Source organism: Magnolia sinica, chromosome 18 (genome assembly GCF_029962835.1).
Source record: "Magnolia sinica isolate HGM2019 chromosome 18, MsV1, whole genome shotgun sequence".
Lineage (NCBI taxonomy): Eukaryota > Viridiplantae > Streptophyta > Magnoliopsida > Magnoliales > Magnoliaceae > Magnolia > Magnolia sinica.
The window spans coordinates 24,844,829-24,869,140 of NC_080590.1; the positions used below are offsets into that span (position 1 = coordinate 24,844,829).

Sequence of the window (24,312 nt, forward strand, 5' to 3'; positions counted from 1 at the left end):
AAGTGGACCATTACACAGGAAACAGTGTGGAATAATGATTTCCACCGTTGAAATCTTCCTAGGGTCCAAATTAATTTTTATTTGTCATCCAACCTGTTCATAAGATCACAAAGACATGGATGAAGAGAAACCACAAACATCAGCTTGATCCAAAACTTCCTTGGCCTCCAAAAAATTTTCAATGGTAGAGGTTCAATCAAACTGTTTCCTGTATTGTGGTCCACTTGAGATTTTTAATTTGCTTCATTTTTGGGTTTTAGTCTAAAATTATCTGTTAATATGGATTAACGGAGTGGATAAAAAAAACAAATAACAGTGGGCCCCACACAGTTTACTCAGTACACTAAGGGTACTGAGTTACTCAGTACGCAATTCGCTTCCGTTGAGGAAATCGGATTGCGTACTGAGTTACTCAGTACGCTTTTATCGTACTGAGTAAACTCAGTTGGGCCCACTGTTAATGTATGTAGTTTATCCACACCGTCCATCCATTTTTAATGATAATTTTAGGGGTTGATACAAAAATTGAAGTGAATCCAAAACTCAAGTGGACCATTACACAGGAAACAGTGTGGAATAATGATTTCCACCGTTGAAATCTTCCTAGGGTCCAAATTAATTTTTATTTGTCATCCAACCTGTTCATAAGATCACAAAGACATGGATGAAGAGAAACCACAAACATCAGCTTGATCCAAAACTTCCTTGGCCTCCAAAAAATTTTCAATGGTAGAGGTTCAATCAAACTGTTTCCTGTATTGTGGTCCACTTGAGATTTTTAATTTGCTTCATTTTTGGGTTTTAGTCTAAAATTATCTGTTAATATGGATTAACGGAGTGGATAAAAAAAACAAATAACAGTGGGCCCCACACAGTTTACTCAGTACACTAAGGGTACTGAGTTACTCAGTACGCAATTCGCTTCCTCTGTTGAGGGAATGTGCATTACCTGCCAACCTGTCCAGCCAGATGGATGCGACCCTGACGGTGGGGCCATCTGGATGTATGCGTTGTATATCCACGCCGTCCATCTAATTTTTCAGCTTATTTTAAGGATGATCACAAAAACCAAGCAAATAAAAAGATCCCAGGTGGACCACACAGTAAGGATTGATTTTTTACCATTAAAAGCTTCTTGGAAGCTACAAAAGTTTTGGATCAAGCTGCTATTCGTGCTTTCCCTTCATCCAGGTGTGTGACCTTTTCAACGGGATAGATGGCAAATAAACATTACGGTGGACCCTAGGAAGATTTTAATGGTGGTGATCACTATTTCCTGTGGTGTGAACCACAAGAGAATTTTGTCGGCTTCAATTACTGGAAAATGTCCCAAAATAAGCTAGAAAAACGGATGGGCGGCGTGGATATACAAGGAATATATCTGGGTGGGCCCTACGGTCAGGGTAGCACCGGTGGCGTATTAGACACTGAACACTTCAATAGACGTGGCAAAACGCAATAGATTAGATACCAACAGAAGGGTAATCTCCATTTTAAAGTTTTTATTTAATACTTCTTCACTCTCTCAATTTTCTTACCACCCACCTTGCATCCTAGGCACCACCGACTTACTGTATTATCTCTCCTTTCTTTTATTTTTTTTTAATCAGGACTGGACCTGTTAGATTGACCAGTGGGCTGGACTTGGACCGTTCATGTATGGCAATCAATTTTAATGTGAAAAATTGTAATTCTAATCATCAGTTAGGCAACCCATCCATACATAGAACGCGGGTACCATTTTCAGAGTGGTCAGGGCAATGACCGACCCGGGCCAATCCAAGTTTCTGGCTCGGGCTTGGACTTGCTGTGCATGGACCTTGTGTCTTAATGGTGGATTGGGCCTGGGCCTAACCTGTCCCAGCCCATTGCCTCCTTTACGGTGCAGTTGACACCTCTGGTACTACAAACGTTGCTTGTAACTTGAATCAGAATCACCTAAATAGTGGGACCCACTAAAGATGGATTAATGCCCATATGTTACCCTGGAAGATGATCATAACTGTCCAACGGGTGGACTGCTAATGGATGGTTAAGTTAATTCAACAAACAAATGACCATTAATCAGACACTGGGATTAATATCTAACGAATCTCAATCCATGGATATGATCGAAATAAGTGGGCCCCACTATTTGGGTGGTTCAGATTTGTGGTACATGCCATGTGTGCAGCAGGTGAGCTCCAGCAACTACGGTTGGGGCAGACTGCCCATCACCCCCTCACAGATGCACTTCCATGAAGGAATCTGAGCCATTCACGCCCGAGCAGTAAGTTTAGGTGGGCCCCACCAGGTAGATTACCGGGGTGCTGAGATCAGGTAGGTCAACTCATCAAGTGCACTAAAAAAGTAATACGACAGATGACAGTTTAAAAAAAAAAGGTTATACCGGCCAGCCACCACTGGAGATTGAGATGGGAAGTCCAGCTATCAAAATCATTTAAATTGTGTGTGGTCCACCGTGCTGACTGTATGCCATACATCCACTCATCTAATGAATCACACCATGATGAATTCATTCCAAGAAAATTAAGACATTCCAACAGTATATTAAAAAAAAACAAAAATCCTATATTTTAGTCCCAACTGCCTCCGTCTTCGTCGCTGCATTCCACTGGTATATTCGCTGCTGCCCAGCACTTCAACAAAAAATAACGTAAAGTAAAATATATAAGATACAATTCTAACTGTAAAAAAAGTAATAAAATATAAAGGTAGTTCGAATTTACCTTAGATGTCTCGAGCAACGGTGGATGTATTTCCACTTTCACACCAACGGAATTATCCATCTTCACATTTTTAAGATTCGGTGCATCGATGCGCACCCGTTTTAATTTACTGCAACTACAAAAATTGATATCCAAGTCTCTTAGATAGGGTGCGCTAATGTTGAGAAACGGAACATCAATGTTGTACCATCCCTGCAATGTCAAGCTCTCCAAAGAACCACATTGGGAGAGAAAACGTTGAAGGGTGCCTATTGAGATGTCGGTATTATGCAACTTCAGCATTCTCAAATTAATATATTTCAAAGATATGAATGAAGGGAGATTGACAGCACATCCATGTAACTCGAGTTTCTTCAATGACTCATGTTGAAAAAGTATATGTGGCACCTTGTATGATAGCCCCAACCCACCACTTTCGATTACTAGTTCAGCTATCGACCTTTTCATCAACTCGCTGATCCAACGGTCTATATTAGAACCGTTCTTAGAATACCAAGTAGATATACGGCATTTTTGTATATTACCAGGGTGAGATGCGAATATTTTGTCGACAATCCTAATCCATTCATCACCACCTCCCAGTGGGGCCCAATATTGATCACTATCTTTTGTCGCTGTTGCTTTTTTTTCTTCTTCTTCCATCCTTTCCGGTGGTAGTGTTAGGAAGGGATCGATATCTAAGTAAGGGATTGAGGTCCATGAATGCTGCCATGCTTTCGATAAGATAGAAGTTTTCACCGCCTCATGAAATGGCAAGAGAGAAAGTATAGTATCCCATAGGGACTCTCCCAAACCGTCGTAAACGTCACAATAGTTTCCCTGCATCTTCTTTCTTTCTTCTCCCATCTCTCTCCTCTCTATTTCAGTCGAACGAACGTAGAAAAACCTCTCCTCTCTCAAGTGAGTTGAAAATAGAAACGGTAGTTTGTATTTTATTTTTCATCCCCTACTTATAAAAGGGTTGGGGCACGGAGTAGAGACCGACGCAGATTTCCTGCTAAAGGCACGTGAGACCCCATCTTAGCAGGATCCAAGATTAAGTGAGCCAGGAAGCGGATTGCGTACTGAGTAAACTCTGTGGGCTCCACTGTAATTCTTGAATTGTATCCACTCCGTCCATCTCGTTTTCCAAATAATTTTAGTTCTTGATGCCAAAAATTGAGCATATCCAAAGCTCAAGTGAACCACACCACCGGAAACAGTGTGAATTGAACATCTACCGTTGAAAAATTCTCGGGGGCAGCCGAAGTATTAGATCAAGCTTATATTTGTGATTTCCCTTCATCCATGTCTGTGTGATCTTATGAACATATTGGATGACAAATAAACATCACGGGGGGACTTAGAAAGTTTTCAACGGTGGAAATCAATACTTCCACTTTTTCCTGTGGTATAGTCCACTTGAGCTTTTTATATCTATAAATTTTGGGTTGAAGCACTAAATTGATCTAGAAAAACGAATGGACGGCGTGGATAAAACACGTGCATTAACGGTGGGCCCAACAGAGTTTACTCAGTACGATGAGAGCGTGGAACGTAACTCAGTACGCAATCCGTGCGAAAGGGAAAACTGGGGACTTTGGAACCTTCCTGGGCTCCACTTTAATGCGTATATGATATCCACACCGTTTACAATGTCATTCCCACTTTAGAAAACACAAAAACCTTATACTGATACAAGACTTTTGTGGCCATACGAATCTTTCAATGCTGGATGTTTAATCCCCACTGTTTCCTGTTTAATCCCCACTGTTTCCTGTCATACTTTGATCCGGCTCAGTTTTGGCCTCTTATTCCAAAATGAGCTCACAAAACGGATGAACGGTGTGGATTTCTAACAAACATTACAATAGAACCACTTAGGTATCCAGCGCATGAGCTTCCTGCGATAGCCTTTAGCGCCTGGAGACCATTCGCACGTGGACTGCCTACCGACGGACGCGGATTTGCTGCGGAAGCCATCCGCGCGGGAAGATCCTCCACTGGAAAGCTAGGTGGGGCCTACCTTGATATTTGTGAGAAAACTACCCTCCATCCGTTTTCTAAGATCATTTTAGGAATATCAAAAGTGAGCGCGATCAAAGACTCAAGTGGGCCTCACCGAAGGAAAAGGTGGGCAGGGAAATTCCTAACGTTAAAACCTTTCTGGGGTCGACAGTGTTGTTTAAATGTCATCCATACCGTTCATAATATCATTTATACTGAGATTAACTGAGAAAACAAGTATTATGCTGATTCAAAACTTCAATGGCCCTATGAATATTTCAACTGTCGACGTTCAATAATCACCTTTTTGACACACCTGATTGTTGGATCCGGCTCGTATTTTGTCCCGTATTCAAAAATGAGCTTTAAAAATTGGATGGGTGGGGTGGATTTCTTGCAAACATCACGGTAGGGCCCACCTAGGTTTCTAGTGCCCTAAGGAAGGCTTTAGGAAATTTGCTGTACTGACCTTGATGTACGGTCCGATTCCCAAAAGAGATTCAACCTTTCAAATATTCAGTAGGTGGCCTTTGACACACCTTCAAAAATTACTTGGACCAAAATGCTTTTGTCATTGTTTCAGAAGTTGTATGATTTTTTAGGGAATAAGAAGTTACATCGTATTTAATGCCAAGAAAGTAATGTATACGGAACCCTTTTTGCATGTGGGCAAGGACTAAACTCAAAGGGCCCACATTGATATATGTGTATAATTCATGTCGTCCATCCTTTTCGTCGTGTCATTTTAGGGCTAGGGCCCAAATATCAGCCTGATCCAGAGCTTGTGTGGGCCACATAATAGAAAATAATGGTGACAGTAGAACCCATTGTTGAAACTTTCCAGACTCATTATGATGTTTGTTAAAAGTGGATATTGTCCAAGTCAGGACTTTTTGGGCCCACGGTGAGCTGACCAACAAGGTGGACGAAACAGATCACCCCATTGTATGCCTTAGGCTATTGTACCAATAGTTATCCTTTCATTTAGTAGTAAAATAAGTGAAGATGTAACAACCGCAACCCATACAACATGACAACCACGACCCATATAAGATGATAACTACGATCCATGACAACTACGACCCATGACAACTATGACCCATATAACATGACAACCATGACCCATATAACATGATAATTATGATCCATGGCAACTACGACCCATAACAACCACGACTCATATAACATGACAACCATGACCCATATAACATGACAACCATGACCCATGACAACTATGACCCTTACCACATTACAACCACGACCCTTACCGCATTACAACCACGACCCATGTATGGGTCATGGTTGCTATAATGTATGGGTCGTAGTTGTCATAAGGTTAGAGTTGTGGTTGTCATACTATATGGGTCGTAGTCTTCATTTTATAGGCCAAAGACCAATTTGTAGGACCTACATTGATGTATGTGAACCACGACCTATATAACATGAGAAGCATGACCCATATAATATGAGAATCATGACCCATATAACATGATAACTACGATTCATGACAACTACAACCCATGACAACTACGACCTATATAACATGACAACCACGACCCATATAACATAATAACCACGACCCATATAACGTACATTTTCTGCTCCTACAATCAATTAATAGTCATCTCATATTCGAAAAATGCTAGGCTAGCTTTGGTACGGATGAGCACGTTACTTTTCTAACTTTATACGGTATAACTTCATAAGGATAAGATCCACACCGTCTGTTAGATGCCCCATCTTATATTTAGATTGAGACCCAAAGATGAGAATGATTCAATAGTCAGGTGGGCTACTCCATGGGAAACCATGACTCAGATAACATGATAACTACAATCCATGACAACCACGACACATATAACACGACAACCACAACTCATGACAACTACGACCCATGGAGTTTCATCTGATGGATGGTAAGGATCTTATATATGTTTATCCCATGTAGTCACCAAGTTAGTGCAAGTCACACCATAGTTGTACAAACGATATCTGTATCGTAATATAAGTCGCATTAGGTGGTTGTAATGCGTTAAGGGTCATGGTTGTAATGTGGTAAGAGTTGTACTTGTCATGGGTCGTGGTTGTCATGAGGTAAGGGTCATGGTTGTCATGTTATATAGGTCGTAGTCTTCATTTTATAGGCCTTGGACAGTCACTTCTAACACGAACCTTACCTCATGACAACCGTACGACCCATATATCATGGCAACCACGACCCATACCCGGGTCGTGGTTGTAATGCGGTAAGGGTCGTGGTTGTAATGTGGTAAGTGTCATAGTTGTCATGGGTCGTGGTTGTCATGTTATACAGGTCGTCGTTGTCATGTTATACGGGTTGTGGTTGTCATGTTATATAAGTCGTGATTGTTATGGGTCATAGTTGTCATGGATCGTAATTATTATGTTATATGGGTTGTGGTTGTCATGTTATATGGGTCGCGGTTGTTACATCTTCACTTCCTTTACTATCAAATGAAAGGAAAGCCATTGGTACAATAGCCTAAGGCCCACAATAGGGTGATCCATTCCATTCACCTTGTCGGCCAGCTCGCCATGGGCCCAAAAAATCCTGACTTGGGCAGTGTCCGCATCTAACAAACATCATGTTATATGGGTCATAGTCTTCATTTGGCCCATTCTTGAGCTGGCCATGACAACCATGACCCATATAACATTACAACCACAACTCATATAACATCACAACCACAACCCACATAACATGACAACCACGACCTAGGTCGTGGTTGTCATGTTATGTGGGTCGTGGTTTGCATGGGTCGTAGTTATCATGTTATATGGGTTATGGTTTGCATGGGTCGTAGTTGTCATGTTAAATAGATCATAGTTTTCACATGTTCACTTCTTTTACTATCTTGCCACTGGTATCATAACTTAAGGCCCACGTTGGGGTGATCCGTTCCATCCACCTTGTTGGCCAGCTCGCTGTAGGCCCAAAAAGTCTTGACTTGAGCAGTGTCCACGTCTAACAAACATCATGTTATATAGGTCGTAGTCTTCATTTAGCCCCTTCTCAAGCTGGCCATGACAACCACGACCCATATAACATCACAATCACAACCTCTATAACATCACAAGCATGACCCATATAACATGACAACCACGACCCACATAACATGATAACCACGATCCATGTTATATAGGTCGTGGTTTTCATGTTATATGAGTCGTAGTTGGCATGTTATATGGATCGTGGTTGTCATGTTAAATAAATCGTGATTTTCACGTATTCACTTCCTTTACTATCTTACCACTAGTACCATAACTTAAGGCCCACATTGGGGTGATCTGTTCTATCCACCTTGTCGGTCAGCTCGCCGTGGGCTAAAAAGTCCTGACTTGGGTAGCTTCTAACAAACATCACAATTAGCCTGAACAGTTTCAACAGTCAACATTACTTTCTATTATGTAGCCCACACGAGCACTGGATCAGGCTGATACTTGGGCCTTAGCCCTAAAATGACACGACAAAAAAGGATGGGCAGCATGGATTATACACATACATTAATATGGGCCCATTTGTGTCATGGTTTGCATGGGTCGTAGTTGTCATGTTATATAGATCATGGTTGTCATGTTATGTGGATCGCGGTTTTCACGTGTTCACTTCCTTTACTATTTAGCCACTGGTACCATAGTTTAAGGCCCACGATGGGGTGATCCGATCCATCAACCTTGTTAATCAGCTCGTTGTGGGCCCAAAAAGTCCCACCTTGTGCAGTGTCCACTTCTAACAAACATCGCAGTGACCCTGGAAAGTATCAACAGTGGGTGACACTATCACCATTATTTTCTATTATGTGGCCCACACTAGCTCTGGATCAGGCTGATATTTAAGCCCTAGCCCTAAAATGACATGACAAGAAGGATGGGTGGCATGGATTATACACATACATTAGTGTGGGCCCCAAGAGTTGGCCCTTGCCACGCCCAAAAAAAGGTCCCGTGACCGTCATTAAATACGGCGTAACTTCTTATTCACTGAAAAACCGTACAACTATCGAACCAAAGATAAAGGGCATTTAGGTCTTAGTAATTTTCAGAAGCTTGTCAAAAGGCCACCCTCAGAATAGTTGAAAGGTTTAATTTTTTTAGGAAATTTGACCATACATCGAGGCTAGTACGGTCAATATCCCTTTTCCATCTATCATGTTCATAAGATTGATTACACGTGCCAGAATGAAGTTAAAAGACAAATACCAATTTGATAGAGCCTCCTGTAGCCTGGCCTCATGAAGTTTTCAACGGTAGCATCAAGTACTCCTGTTTTTAGTGGTGTGTTCCATTTTAGCTTTGAATATGCATTGGTTTTTGGTTTGTATCCTAAAATGATATGTACATTGATGTGAAAATATAGAGGGATAGAGTGAATCAAATAAATACATAATCACGAGGCACATGTAAATTTCACACCTCAAGGGATTAGGTGAGAACCCAGCCTCACCTAAGACGATGCAGCCCTTACCGCGGGTGGGGCCTACCTTGATACATGAATTATGTATCTACTCCGTCCATTCATTTTTACATATCATTTTTTTAAAAATCATCATACCAAAATGTAAGAAGATCCAATTATAAGGTTGATTATACTTTACGAAACAGTGGTGAGTGAACACCCTACTATTAAAAACTTCTTAGGGCTCACTTTAATGTTTTGGTAGTTATTATTTGCCATCCAATGCATTGATAATTTGACATAAGCGTGGATGAAGAGAAAACACAAATATCAGCTTAATCCAAAACTTGTTTCCCATTAATGGTTAATCACAACTATTTCCTATGGTATGTTCCACGTGATGATTGGATATGATTCATTTTTTGGATAATGCCCTGAAATGATATGGAAAAATGGATGGACATATATATGGATGCAGAATATGCATGTCAAGGTGGGCACCATGGTAAGGGCCACACCGTCTTGGGTGGGGCCAAGTCTCATCTAATCCATTCAGTGGTGCAGCATATTCAGGTGAAGAGAAGAGAATGGGAAGTGTTAGCACGTGGGCTCATCTAAGGGCCACAACTTTTGTGGGCTCTATTATGATGTATGTATCATATCCACACCCATCCAGTTTTCTATGCCATTGTATGAATTGAGACCAAAAAAAAAAAACCTAAGCATGCACAAGGCTAAAGTAGGCCACTCTACAAAAATAGTGGAAATTTGATGTCTACTATTGAAAACTTCCCCGGGCCATATTAGGCTATGATAAAGTTGATATTTGTATTTTTTTTAATTCATATATGTTTGTGTCACCTTTCATAGGTGTTAGATGACAAATAAACCTCACAGTCCACCTATGGTTTCAACACTAGTTGGTTCGATCCCCATTACTTTTTGTGGTGTGGTCCACTTTAACTTTTGATGTGCCTCATTTTTAGACTCATATTGCTCTAGAATGATGTGTGTAAATTGATGGATAGTGTGCATCTAAAACATAAATCTTTATAGGCCCAATAGAAATTCCACACGGTGAAAGTCATGTGTAACACCTAACCGAAACGTGGTGCATCACACTGCACCAATGTTGGTCATGGTGTGTGTATCTGGCTTGCGAAGATGAGCCCATCTGTATTTGAGCCCCAGAATGTACCCATAGTTGAGAGGAGATCAAACTTTCATGGCCATACAATGATGTCTTTATTATATCTACAAAGTCCATTCATTTGGCGAGATCATTCTAGACATGAGCTTAAAAGTGAGTCATATCCAAAGCTCAAGTGGATCACACCATAAATAACCGTGGGACAATGATTCTCACACCGCGAAAACATTCATAAGCTTGTCATGATGTTTATTTTCCATTCAATCTATTCATGATGTCACACGGACTTGGATGAAGGGAAAACACAAATATTAGGTTGATCGAGAAGTAATGTGAACCAGGAAGGTTTCAATGGTAGACATTTAATACTCTACCTAGTGTGGTCCACTTAAGCATTAGATTTGCCTTATTTTTGGGCTCAATTATTACAACGATCTTGACAGAGGTGCAGATGGTTTAGATATAACACCTCCTTCACAGTGGGCCCCACAAAACTTAGCTACGTCAACAAACCACCGAAGTTGGCGGTGTGTGGCACACTATGCAAACCCTTTCCCACGTAATACATTTGGGGAGAAAAATCCGGCTTACCTTGTTAGCTAGAGTAATCGGCCATGATGCAGACTAATAAGAACTGACGGCACTGAATTTTCCTCACTCACGGTCCAGACATTCCCGGGTCATTAGGAAGTTTATACGCCGTTTATATCGTTTATAAAATCAATTTTAATGAGATGAGTAGAAAACACAAAAACATTAATCAAATCTAAAACTTACGTGGTCTCGTGACTATTTCAGTCATGGACATTCAATCATCAGTATTTCCGTCCTAGTTACTACGTTTAAGTTTTAGATCTACTTTATACCCTTACATGTGCTTACTTGAGTTTTAGATATACCTTATTATTTAACTAATACCTATGATTTGTGAAATCAGATAAAGAACATAAATTTCTCAAAAAACGTTGGTCCCACTTAGCTTAGATGAAATTTCAGAGTAAATTTTTTCGTGAACACATGATGGTCCCACTTAGCTTCCCGAAAGTGGAAGAGGATTGCGTAACACATGATGGTCCCACTTAGCTTCCCGAAAGTGGAAGAGGATTGCGTAACACATGATGGTCCCACTTAGCTTCCCGAAAGTGGAAGAGGATTGCGTAGTGAGTTGCTCGCTTTTGCATACTGAGTAAACTCGATGAGGTCCACCATGATTTATGTATTTTATCCGCTCCATCCGTCCATTTTCTCAAGTAATTCTAGAGCTTGAGCCCAAAAATGAAGTATATATAATGTTCAAATGGACCACACCACAGGAAACAGTTGAATTGAACTTCTACGGATGAAAATTTCTTAGGGGCCACAGAAGTTTTGGATCAAGTTTATATTTGTGTTTTCCTTTCATCGAATTGAACTTCTACGGATGAAAATTTCTTAGGGGCCACAGAAGTTTTGGATCAAGTTTATATTTGTGTTTTCCTTTCATCCATGTCTGTACAAATAAACATCACTGTGGGGCCCAACAAGGTTTCAACAGTGGAAATCATTATCCCCACTGTTTATTGTGGTATGATCCACTTGATGTTTGGATATGCTTCAATTTTGGTCTTAACCCTTTAAATTAGATGGAAAAACGGATGGACGGCATGGATAGACCACATACAGTCAATGTGAGCCCAATTGAGTTTACTTAGTAGGACAATCCGATTTCCCTGAAAGTTTCGCACTGTCGCAATCAATCCACGTCCCACGTGTAGAATATCCAATGCATAAAAGGTGGGCCAGAGATCATGAGGATAGCCCGAAATGAAAATGGGCTGATCCACTTCATTGGTTTGATTACCGTGGGTTACGTAGTCACCCCTCCAGTACCCAGGTCGGTACTGGTGGCTATAGGTGACTTATCCATGCCGTACATCCATTTCCCCACCTCATTTTAGGACCTGACCCAAAAACGAGGGAGATACAGATCTCAGGTGGACCATGCCACAGGAATCGGTGGTGATTGAATGTCACTAGTAAAAACTCCTTAGCCCCAACAGTTTTGTATCAAGTTGATATTTATGGTTTCCCTGCTTCTAGATACATGTGACTAGATCTAGGCAGAATCCAACCCCATCCGACGGATCCGACCCGATGCGATCTGAACCGAAGGTCAGGATTGTGTCGGATCAAGTAGGCCCACTTAGATCCAACTGTACATCGAGTCGAGTTCGGATCAGCGGCCAATCCGGACCGATCCAATCTGGGATCCGATCCGCACAACGTTCATTCGATATTGTTTCCTATAATGTTGTCCACTTGAGATTGGGATATACCTCATTTTTTTTGTTTAATACCATAAAATTATCTTTAAAAAAAAATAAATGGACAGCATGAATGAAAAATACATCAAGGTGGGGTCCACAGAGCGCCAACCACCATGGTGGTAGGGGGAGTAACCAGCGTCTCCTCTTAGTTAGCTCCTCGATCACCGAGTCCTTACACTGACACTCTCACACACAAATCAGATTGCGAGTTACTTAGTACAACAAGATCGTACTGAGTAAACTCTGTTGGACCCACCATGAATGCGTGATTTATCCATACCGTCCATCCGCTTTTAAAGATCATTTTAGGCGTTGAGATCAAAATTAAAGTATATCCACACCTCAACTGGACCATACCACATGAAACAGTGGAACTATTGATTTCCACCCTTGAAACCTTTCCAAGGCATTTGACATCTAAACTGTTGATCAAGTAATACAGACTTGGATGAAGGGAATATATATATATATATATATATATATATATATATATATATATATATATATCAGCTTGATATAAAACTTCCATAGCCCTCAAGAACTTTTCAACAATAGAAGTTCAATTCACAATGTCTACTTTGGCGTGGTTCAGTTGATCTTTCTATAGGCTTCATTTTTGGGCTAAAGGCCTAAAATTATCTGGAAAATTGGATGAATGGGTTGGATAAATTTCATGAATGAAGGTGGGCCCCACAGAGTTTACTCAGTACGCTTAGGGTATCGAGTTACTCAATTCGCAATCCGCTTCATTGACACTGGTGCATTGACTGATGGGTAGGTGGACAATGCACCAGCTAGTGTATTAACATTAGCAAGTTTTATGGGTCCCATCATGAGGTATGTGCTATATCCAAACTGTCCATCTATTTGGTGGGCTTGTCTTAAGGCTTGAGCCGAAAAATAAGACAGATCTAAAGATCAAGTGGACCACACTGCAAAAAGCAGTGGAGGGTTGAACGTCTACCATTGAAACTCTTTTAGGTGTCCCAGAAGTTTCGGATCAATATGAAATTTGTTTTTCCTCTTCATCCATGTATTTGTGACCTTATTAACACATTGGATGGAAAATAAACGTTACGGTGAGCCCTACGAATTTTTTAACGGTGAAAATCATTATCCTTGGTGTGGTCCATTTGAACTTTGGATATGATTCATTTTTTCCTTAATGCTCTAAAATGATCTTGAAAAATGGATGAACAGGCATGGATATAATAAATACATCACTGTGGAGCCATGCAACTTTGATCTCCTTTGAATTGTTCGTACAACTCGGAGCATTGGCAGTGTCTTTGCATGACACGTATCTGCATAAGTTAGACCCCATCCGAACAAATGCCAACTTGATCTGACTCGGCATGTCTGACTGAGTTGGACTCAATTCAAGGCAATCCAGTCAAGATCCGGTTAAGATAGAGTCAGACCCGCTGGACTCGATCCCCAGTTCGGATAAGAGTTTCGATAGTACCGGATAGAGTCGAGTTGGACCTTACTCGATGCCCACCTTAACGTGACATAATTGTTGAATGGAAAATAAACATTATCCATTGGAAATTTTACATGCTGGGCGTTCAATCACCACTGTTTCCTCCCTGATGTACCTGAGATTTAGATCTGCCTCAGTGTTTGCGTTGGTAAAATGTATGGAAGGAAGGGATAAAATACATATATCATGGTGGGCCCACAGCACCGAGATCTCCGTACCGAAGGGGACACTACACAGTCGGCAGAGGAGTGAACGAGCCTGATTTTCACATCAGTTATTCATCATGCCGTAGATCACATTTTGCACGGATCGGATATTCCATGCGTGTGACACAATGGCGGGAAAAGAATGGCAGTATGAGAAATTCCGATACAGCCGTTGTATCTGATCATTTCTCAAAAAAAATAAAAACAGTAAACGACCTCGAGCTCTGATCTCTGGAGTCGTCTTCAACCATCTTCCGACAACAGAGCAAATCCCCAAAACAGAAAACCTCAAATGCCGATTTTGCCCTTCCCTCTCTCTTTTTCCTAAATTCCTTTCTATATCACTTATCTTCCCAGCAACTTCCCAACATGGCATCTTTCTCCTCTCTTCCTCAAACGCCCCTCTATTCCAAACCTTCTTTCCCTAACCCCAAAACCTGCTCGACCTTTAACAGTAAACCCTATATCCCTTTCTACCCTTGCAAATTCTACAGAAGGAATGAGATCTCATCTAATCCGATTTAAATCTTTTGTCTTTTTCTTTTTCTTTTTTTTACAGATTTTCCAAGGATTGTTTATGGATTTCCAAAGAACCGTTGCGATCGGTTCTTCGACTTCCGTAGACCGTATTCTACTGTTCCTCTACAAATACAGTATACGACGTGTAGAAATACTCCCAGAAGCAGTTCTCCTTACGTCGCTTGCTCGTTAACAGGTTTTCCCCCAAAATCCTCCTTCTGAACTTTTAATCGAATTCCATATTTCAATGATTTCTTTATTTTTATTGCAGAATTTCAATTGGGTTTGGTATGTAGATCGTGTAATACGTTTCCTCTGCGGGAAAGGTATACGGTCATGAGATCGGAATTTCATGATGCTGCATCCCATTCAACAGGTTTTCCCAAAATACCATTTTGAGTGTATTCCTATATTTTTTTCCCCACCATTTATAGCATCTGTTTTATAAAAAATTTGGCAGAATTTCAATTTGGTTCTAAACGTAGAGCGTGTAATACGATTCCTCTGCTAAGACAGTATTCAATGCGTAGAAATACGGTTGTGAGATCTGAAGTCAGTGGGACTGGTTCTGCTGGTGCTGCATACCCATTAGCAGGTTTTCCCAAGCTGCCCATATTGATTTTACATTTTTTTTCCCCTTTTAGTTGAGGAATTATAGGGTCTTGGGGCTCTTCAAATTATGCAATGTTTGGTGCATGTGGGGCCCATGGTTCAGAGATTCAGACCTCTCATCTAATGGGCCTCACCATCGATAGGGGATTCACTGCAAATATTACAGATTGGAAGATCTCAATCCTTTGGTCATTGCGCAATTTTAGGTTGAATGTGGACCTTTGTTATTATTATTTTTTTCTCCTCAGCTGTGGTAGGCCACTGACAGTAGACATTCCACATCCATGGTGGGGCCCATCAGATTAACAGGTTGGATCATTGAACCATGGCCCCCCACATGTACAGACTCCTTCATGTGAGCAAAAATGTGCATTTGCTGATGTGCAGGCCCAATAATTCTCCTCCCTTTTTCTTTATTCCATTTTCTGCACTCTTTTTAGTATCGGGTTTTAATTTTCTGGCAGAATTTCAGTGGGTTTCGAAGCTTCGAGGAATTTGCTTTTACGCTGTAACTTCCATTGCCGCCATCTTTCTGTTCGTGGCAATGTTGGTTTCTCATCCTTTTGTGTTACTATTTGATCGGTACCGACGGAAAGCACATCATGTCATTGCGAAGATCTGGGCGAGCTTGACCGTTGCTCCATTCTTCAAGGTTGAATTTGAGGGCTTGGAAAATCTGCCTCCCTCAGATAGCCCGGCTGTGTATGTTTCGAATCATCAGAGTTTCTTGGACATTTACACAGTTCTGATTCTTGGGAGAAGCTTTAAGTTCATTAGCAAGACTGATATTTTCATCATTCCAATCATTGGGTGGGCCATGTTTCTTATGGGTCTTATTCCATTGCGGCGAATGGATAGTAGAAGTCAGTTGGTATTGCCCTTATTCTTTTCCATTTCCAATTTGATTATGATGTGATTATATGTTCTTAGTGGGTTTCGTTTTACCAAATGTAGGAGTGTTTTAAGCGCTGCATGGATCTGGTGAGAAAGGGGGCATCTGTGTTTTTCTTCCCGGAGGGCACTCGTAGTAAAGATGGGAAACTGAGTGCTTTTAAGGTGAGATTCAATCTCAGATTTCCCTTCTTTATTTCGTGAAAGCAGGAAATTGGGCAGAATTGTAGTTCAGTCTTTATGATTTTTATTATATTACTTTGTTTTGGCCTTTGACGCTATACTTGGGCTTCATACGCAGAAAGGTGCATTTAGTGTCGCTGCAAAGACCGGTGTACCGGTTGTACCAATTACTCTAATGGGAACGGGCAATCTCATGCCTTCTGGAAGGGAGGGTATATTGAATACAGGATCTGTGAGAGCTGTTATTCACAAACCTATTGAAGGAAGCAACCCAGAGTTATTGTGTGATGCTGCAAGGAATGCAATAGCAGATGTTCTCCTTCTTCATGGCTATGGCGTTCAACGATGAGTGGACGAGCTCTGTTTGGTATCACACATCTCAATACTGAACTCTATGTTGGTGAGGGAAAAAAGAGTTATAAGGTAATAATCCGATTCACCTGCATTGTTTTCTTTTCTTGCTGATGGTATCTTATGAAATGGTATTGTGATAGTTTAATGAAAGGTTCCGCTCTAATGATTGTACTTCACAAGGCACATTTGTTAAGGTGACCTCGTAGATAAAGTTCCGCTCTAGATCTGTCGACAGTTTCTTCTTACTTCCTGATGGCCTAAATTGTTCTTACATTGTTTACCCAAGTTGTTTATACTTCACAGAACTTCACTAAGCCCACACATGCACAAGGCAGGTCATTGGCATGGTCCACATGTGTCGGCATGGTCCACATGTGTCAGCATGGCATATGGTTACAAGATCCAAGTTGTCAAATAGGTAGGAATAGGATGTGCAGTTTAGATGCTCTTGCCCAAAAATAAAGCAATCTATGTATAAGCTGGGCCACAGTTTATGTAACAAATGGATGGCGCAAACAAACTTGGCCATTATTTTTTCTCTAAGCTATCCATCTTTTTGTAGTATTGTGGTTGTATAGGCCAGATCATGCATGCGGTATGCAGTCAGAGTCAGACCCACCTGATGGATGTCTTGGATCTTGCACCATGTGCCGTTCTAGCACATGTCATGGTGTGTGGATGGGCTGCCATATGCATGCTGTGGGCTGAGAAGATGACATCCTCTGCAACAGTCATGTTATGTAAACAAAGCAAACTTTTATTTCGCAAGCGGGTGATGATGCTGAGTTCAATTTTGAGTTGCATTTGGAAACAGTCAACTTCCACCTTTATAAGCTCTGGAAATATCATCAGCATGCCTCGGACATTTTGTTGTTCTTTTCTGTCTTTAAATGGATGTGAAGTATTACTAAGCAAAACCAATCATACTTAAACTGTTGATCCTACATAAGCTACTACCAGTATTTTAAAATGTCCCCTGCTTATTAGATGAGCTGGTGGAGATAATGTAGTGTAAAGGATCCAGGGTTCAATCCCTGGTAGTGTTACCTTTCAAAAATAAATAAATAAATAACGAATAGTGTGTTGCGTAGCGTTCACCCCTCTGAAGTGTGAGGCATAAGCTACATGGCATGTAGCACAAGCTACATGCTACTTCTAGATCTTCAATTAAGGTTGTGGTTTGCTACACCAAATATCATAAAATTTCATGATAGTTTGCACCAAATTACTGATTAATAATGAAATTTCATGATATTTGGTGCAATCAAACACAGCCTAAAATAATAGAAAAAATAGGTCAAAGATTAAGTATAAAGATAAAGAAAAGGCAACGGAATTGATTTAATGCTGTTACTTATATTATTTTACTAAAACCATTGAAAAGATTTACTAATTTTTGTTGAAAATAGAAAAATGTCAAAAATCATTGACAACATTAATTGATTTTAATATTTTATTGAAAAATAACTTTTAGTGTAAGCTAAGTAGCGTGTAGCATAGGTTATGTAGCGTCTAGTGTATGCTACACAGGTGACTTAAGCTATTTTCATGAGCTACATTGCATTAAGGCTAAGTTACATATGTAACGTAAACTACACGCTACATAGTGTAAGCTATTTGAAACATCGGCTACTACAACTAATCAAACACGTAAAGAACTTCCCTTAATAGCTCAAAATTTGTCACCGATCTTTTGGCCATAGTTGGAGGTCCAAAACAACAAAATGTTGCTGTAAGTCATTTAAATACTAAATAGCTACAGTAGATTTTTGGAAAGACCTCCAAAATGAGCTATATATCACTTAAAACAAATAAAAGGATACATAACTATGCCTCCTTGAAGTCACTGCATTTTTTTATGGCCTCTTCTTCAGCTTCTGTTGGGTCCACAACACTCCCAATAATCCTGGTGCCCTAGTTTCTTATTTTTTGTTCATATTGGCGACAATGGAGGTTGTTCTTCATGCACTCAGCTGTGGGGATTGCATGTGTTTCTGGGGCGCTGGTCCGTTTTTGGATTCCAGTGTCTTTCAAGATTCATAAGATGCTGACTAGTAACCACTTGCAACAGCAGAACCTCTAGTTTCACAATATGCACATTCCTTGCTGAGGGTTAGAAGAGGTGATGGAGCATCAAATCCTTTCTTGCCCTTCTGCATGACCATATGCATTTTCTTCTTAGGAACCTTTTTGCAATGGAGTGGGTTATATATCCTTGTAACAATCAATGGCTTCAAGAATACCTGGTTTCTCCCTACCTGGCGATTTAACCTAGTCTGGTTGGGGAAAGGGTTTGAAAACTCCCTCTCTTCAGTGAAGCTTTCTTTACCTCTCTGCAAGAGTGGGTTATATCCTAGTAACGATCAATGGCTTCAAGGACACCTGGTCCTCTCCCTATTAATCTAGTCTGGTTGGGGAATGCGCTTCCTCCCTCCCTGTTGGGAGAGCGTGCTCCAGCAAACCTTATTTGCTTTGAGTCCTTTCTATGGGCATTGATTGACTGTGATTGATTTGCCAAATGAAATTTGTTGCCTCCCAATGGAGACCATCAAACACAAAAAATGAAAAATCTCTCTTCTTCTTCTTCTTCTTCTTCTTTTGAAATTTAAAGTTAAGAATATTATTTTATTTTTTTTAAAATTTTAATTTTAATTTTTTTTTTTTACACACGCACACACACCCCCACACACTCACGCTGGTGGAATTTCACCACCTATGGGTACTCGAACCCTTGACCGGGAGTTGAAACTCGCAAGAGTCTACCACCCGGGCAAGAGTTTAAAGAGAACAAAAGACAAAATAGAACACCAAAAAAAAAAAAAAAAAACAGCCAAAAAATAGAAAAAGGAAAAGAAATAGAGCAAAAGGGAAATAAAAGAAAATACAACACCTAAACCAGGCAACCCAACCTAGACCCCAACCGCAAAACAAACTAGACAAGTTAAGGGGCCCAGTCTCTAAAGAAAACTAAAACCCTTGAGAAAACCATTGCCTTAGAGACAACAATGTTCCTAAAACAACGATTGTTTCTTTCTGCCTATATAGCACACAACACCGCAAGAAGAATGCACCATTTTCTTTTACCAATTGCTCCTCCCGATTCCCCATGCTAATTACAAAAGAGGGCTTCCATAGAACTAGGCATAGCCCAAGAGACTCCAGACAGACGCAAAATGCTCCACCAGATGTCAATGGATAAACAGATGATCCACCAATTCTTCCGCTTGAAGATGGATAAGGCATGCATTTGGGAGAAGCATCCTCTCTTTCGTAGATTGTCTATCGTTAGAACTCGATTCCATCCCACCGACCAGCCAGAAGTTGCCACTTTAGGAGGCACTCCATAAAACCATAGCAGTCCTGTGTGAGAGGAGGATCCAATCACTACAAAAGTTGAGATGGATGTGTAGAACGAGTAGACAGAGAAGAGACCCGACCCAACCAGTGATCATCACATAGCATCCTCGCTATCAGGAGAAGAGGAAAAAGTGTGCAAATGAATGAGAAGAAGGGTACAATCAGTAATTTGAAGATCTAATGCAGGGGCATTTTCACACCGGACTTGAGCGAGGTGGCTTGTGGTATGTGGGGGCACACTCAGGGTGGGTAGCTCGTGTGAGGAGGAACCCATGTGATGTGGGGCCCATGAGGGGGTTCGGGCGAGGACCTAACCCATGGGATGTGAGGCCCAGGCTATGAGATAAAGGGATTGATTCGCCACGCTCTATCAATTCAAGCTTTTAAAGCAAGTAGTTAGTTGTTATGCGTTAAAGTGGTATCAGAGCAGGATGTCTCGTGTTCGAGACTTGATGTAGGGACATGTAATGACCTAACCCTAGATGCATGTATAATCAGGTTGAAGAGATTCAAATAATAAAATTAATCAACTAACTATTTTCAATCAAGGAGATTAACCAAATCTCAACGCAGAGATGAAATCATTCCGTCAGGATTATGCCCCTTAGCATAAAATCATGTAAACAGTAAAAAAATGGAGGACCTGGGGATATGAGGATATCTCAGCTATAGCATAAGTCAATCCACAGTCAAGTTTGGATCCAATTCTCTTGACTGGCCATCCCTTTATTTGGCTCAAACCAAAATGGAATATCCAAAGAGGAACGAAAGAGATGAAGATGAGATGGGTTCAAGATGAAAGAGAGTATGAATTCTAGGGCATCAAAGAAAAAAATACGGTTGATTCTTACCTTTTTCTGCACCTCGAAGATCTAGAAAGAAGGGAAATCTGAAACCATGGTGGAATCCTCAACACCCAAGGGCTAATACTGAAACCCTAATCTCTTTGGTAAAAGAGGAAGAAAGCATATGAATTCTCATTCATTTACTAATAAAATAGAGTTTCTCACAGTGTATATATAAGCCACGGAAAAAACAAAGTGCACTAAAGCTCCTAAAAACAAGGAAAAATAAATAAAAAGACGCCTAAAATTAAAACACCCATGCGACAGAGTGTGACATCTGCCCCATGGGCATGCGGTCAGGGTGCGGTCATGCTACTCCTGCACTCGTAGCATGTCATAAAATGGGTCCGATGGACCCGGCATCCATCCACACCAACTCTTCTACTCCAGTACTTTGTCAGCGACGCCTCCTCTAGTATAACTCTAAAGGGTGCACCACTGATGTCCGCATCAAGACTCTTCATCGGGGGTGATTAATACAAGGGCATTTTCACACAGGAGAATTAAATTTCGGTTGGATGTTTGGTGTGGCTACCCTTCTTTGGCTAAATCCTTTCCTGGTTTGTTGTCTATCAGCCCGAATCCAAAAAATCTCATTTCAAGGCATCAATTCCAAATTTAGGAGGCGGTAATTCAAAAAAAATAAAAATAAAAATGAGACCATCTTTTTTTTCTTTAACTTTTTTTAAGACAGGCAATGACCATCTCATTTTTTTAACCAATGACCATTTCAATTTGGAAACTTTCCAAAGCAGAACTCATAACCCATATAACCACACGATCAAGCTTTTGTACATAAATTTACTGTTAATGCATGCATTTATCTTGGCCACAAAATTGGGAGTTACAGAAATATGAGTTATCTCAGATGTCTCTGTAGAATTTTACAATGTTTATCCCAATAAGAATAGAAAATCTTGTCCAGAAACAACAGAGAATCTTCATGGTCGTAGATGTTGAAATAGTTCAAGAGTAATCAAGATAAGTTGGTTCCAGTACTTGGCCATTTGGATCAGTTTGGTCCATGTGATTTTAGATGTTACAACCCCAAACAAAACCTAGTTCATTTACATGTCAACTATTTTAAACTCTCTCCTTTTTTAAAAAACTTAAAGGTCATCAGAAGGTCTAGAAAGGGTTGTTCACATGCCGAAGATGAGGCCTTAGTTAGGAATGATAGACAAAGCAGGACCTGTAAAGCCGATACCAAATGCCTGAGACAACTCTAAACGATTATGATGCCTTTTAGAGACAGTAGTTGTGTCCTATGCTCACAGGAGGGAGAGAGAGAGAGAGAGAGAGAGAGAGAGATCTGTATATCCTGGGATTACATTTTCAAGTTGCTGTTGAAAGAAATGCAACTACAATTTGAGAGAGATCTGTACATCCCGGGATTACATTTTCAAGTTGCTGTCGAAAGAAATGCAACTACAATTTGAGAGCTGCTTCCTTGCGATGAATACTAGGAAAAGTCATTTAAATTGTGTAATTATTGTAAATTAAATTGCGCATTTTCTGTGCAGTTCACTTGTGCATCTGGATTCCGAATGTGTATGTTTGCCTTGATGCCTTTGATTTATGGACACTATTTTGCAGATGATCAGATACTGGAATCTGTATCTCCCGGGATTACATCATTCAGTCATCAGCATTTCAACATCATACTTCTCTTTAAATATTTTTTGTCTGTTTCAGCGAGTGGGTCCATTTTCAAGGTTACCCTTCCCGCCAGTGAGCTCTGTTGTGGCTGGGTCTGCGTGTGGGATCCAATCACGGCATCTAGGTAACTGTTGTACAAAGTTTATGCATCCTACAAAAGTTGGTACCAGAGCTTCCTATGTTATTTACTTCACTGTGATTTTAACCTCAACCATTAGATCAGTCTTGAGTTCTACAAAAGTCATTGTCATGTTGAGGATAATTTAATGTTTTTCAATTTTATTTTTTTTTCTTTTTTCTAATCATGTTTCTGTTTTCTTAGAGCATGTTTGGGTGCCGCTTGAAAATGACTTTCATCTCATTCCACACGAACAGGGAAGTTCCTTGTCTGTAATGAATCTGTACATGTGGGGCCTATGGTCAGTTTATCCAAGCCGTTGATCTGATGACCCCCATGATGGATTGACCTTTCCATTGTTGGCATCTAATACTTGGTTAAGAAGATATGTAACAACAGTCCACATTTAATGGAGAGAAAACAAAAGACGTGGTGATGGTTAGATCTTCCAATTTGGGAGTTTTTTTGGCGTGATTTATCCATGATAGGGGCCATTGGATTAATGGTTTAGATAAATCATTCATGGTATCCGCAGAAATTTGGTTCCCTCTTCAACACGAACAGGAAACTCATCCTCTAATTGTGTGTTAGAGATTATATAAATTGTTTGTTATGAGGATTATTTGTAACACTACTAAATAAAATTGATCTATAATATGTAACTGTGCCTAACTAAACTGAGATGAACTCATTTTTAGGTGGCATCCAAACAGGCTGTTAATTGTGAGTTCTGGCAGTCCCGCTTAAAGACTTTCCAGAATAGGGGTGGCAATGGGTCATGCCTGGGTAACCTTGTAGGGCCAGGGCTTGAGCCTCGAAACTTGGCCAAGAAATCCAGACCCAATGATCAGGCCAGGCTTGATCAAGGCCAATGATGAATAGCCAGCCAGACCTGTTGGCCCGGATCCAATCATTAAGTAGGCCACCTTTAATTTTATTCATTGGATCTGGGGTCATATTCCAATGATTTGAACTGTTTATAATAAAGTTCATTGTGGAGAGGATATCCATCATCCAGAAAAGAAAAAAAAATAATAATAATAATAATCTGAAACTGGGTTTATTAAAAACCGTTGATCACAGCTCTTTTTCTTATAGGGTCAGGGTATGGCCAAGGTATTTTCAGCCCATTTAGGAACAGGGTTTAAGTTTTAGGGCTAGGTGGATAAATGCGTACATCACATGAAGGGGTCCACTATACCAACAACATCCATCACAGAAAGGGGCTTTACTTGTACCATTTTTGGGTCACCATCTTTTGATGGACTGTCATATGCTAGGTAGGCTTAACCATGTTGCTGATCCTAACACTCAGCCAGATGGTGTTATATGATCCGGCCAAGATGGGCTTAAATGATTGACCCTGGGTCCAGTACTGTTCCATTTAGTTATTGGTCCTGCAACCTTGACCCAAACCCAAAGCAAAGCAGCTGGTAGACACGGCTACCCATCCCATTTGCATTTAAAAAATAATAATAATAATAATAATCGTGGGTT

At 40.5% G+C, this 24,312-nt stretch overlaps 2 protein-coding genes across 5 annotated transcripts; one reads left to right on the forward strand and one right to left on the reverse strand.

Moving 5' to 3' along the window:
- Window positions 1-2,576: 2,576 nt before the first annotated feature.
- LOC131232315 (F-box/FBD/LRR-repeat protein At1g13570-like) lies at window positions 2,577-3,575 on the reverse strand. Its single transcript, XM_058228551.1, has 2 exons — window positions 2,730-3,575; window positions 2,577-2,639 (listed from the first exon to the last, which is right to left on the reverse strand). The coding sequence occupies exons 1-2, from the start codon at window positions 3,573-3,575 to the stop codon at window positions 2,577-2,579; spliced, it is 909 nt and encodes a 302-aa protein (XP_058084534.1).
- A 10,715-nt stretch (window positions 3,576-14,290) lies between these two features.
- LOC131233195 (1-acyl-sn-glycerol-3-phosphate acyltransferase BAT2, chloroplastic-like) lies at window positions 14,291-23,267 on the forward strand. Of its 4 annotated transcripts, XM_058229823.1 has the most exons (9): window positions 14,293-14,731; window positions 14,837-14,992; window positions 15,068-15,172; window positions 15,257-15,391; window positions 15,873-16,279; window positions 16,363-16,464; window positions 16,601-16,905; window positions 22,635-22,821; window positions 23,020-23,267. In XM_058229823.1, exons 1-7 carry the CDS (start codon window positions 14,647-14,649, stop codon window positions 16,829-16,831), a joined length of 1,221 nt encoding a protein of 406 aa, XP_058085806.1. In that variant the 5' UTR covers window positions 14,293-14,646; the 3' UTR covers window positions 16,832-16,905; window positions 22,635-22,821; window positions 23,020-23,267. The 4 variants fall into 4 exon arrangements, with proteins under 4 accessions (XP_058085807.1, XP_058085806.1, XP_058085805.1 ...); XM_058229824.1 differs by lacking the exon at window positions 23,020-23,267 and having other exon boundaries at window positions 14,291-14,731; window positions 16,005-16,279; window positions 22,635-22,908; XM_058229822.1 differs by lacking the exon at window positions 23,020-23,267 and having other exon boundaries at window positions 22,635-22,908.
- The last annotated feature ends 1,045 nt before the right edge of the window (window positions 23,268-24,312 follow it).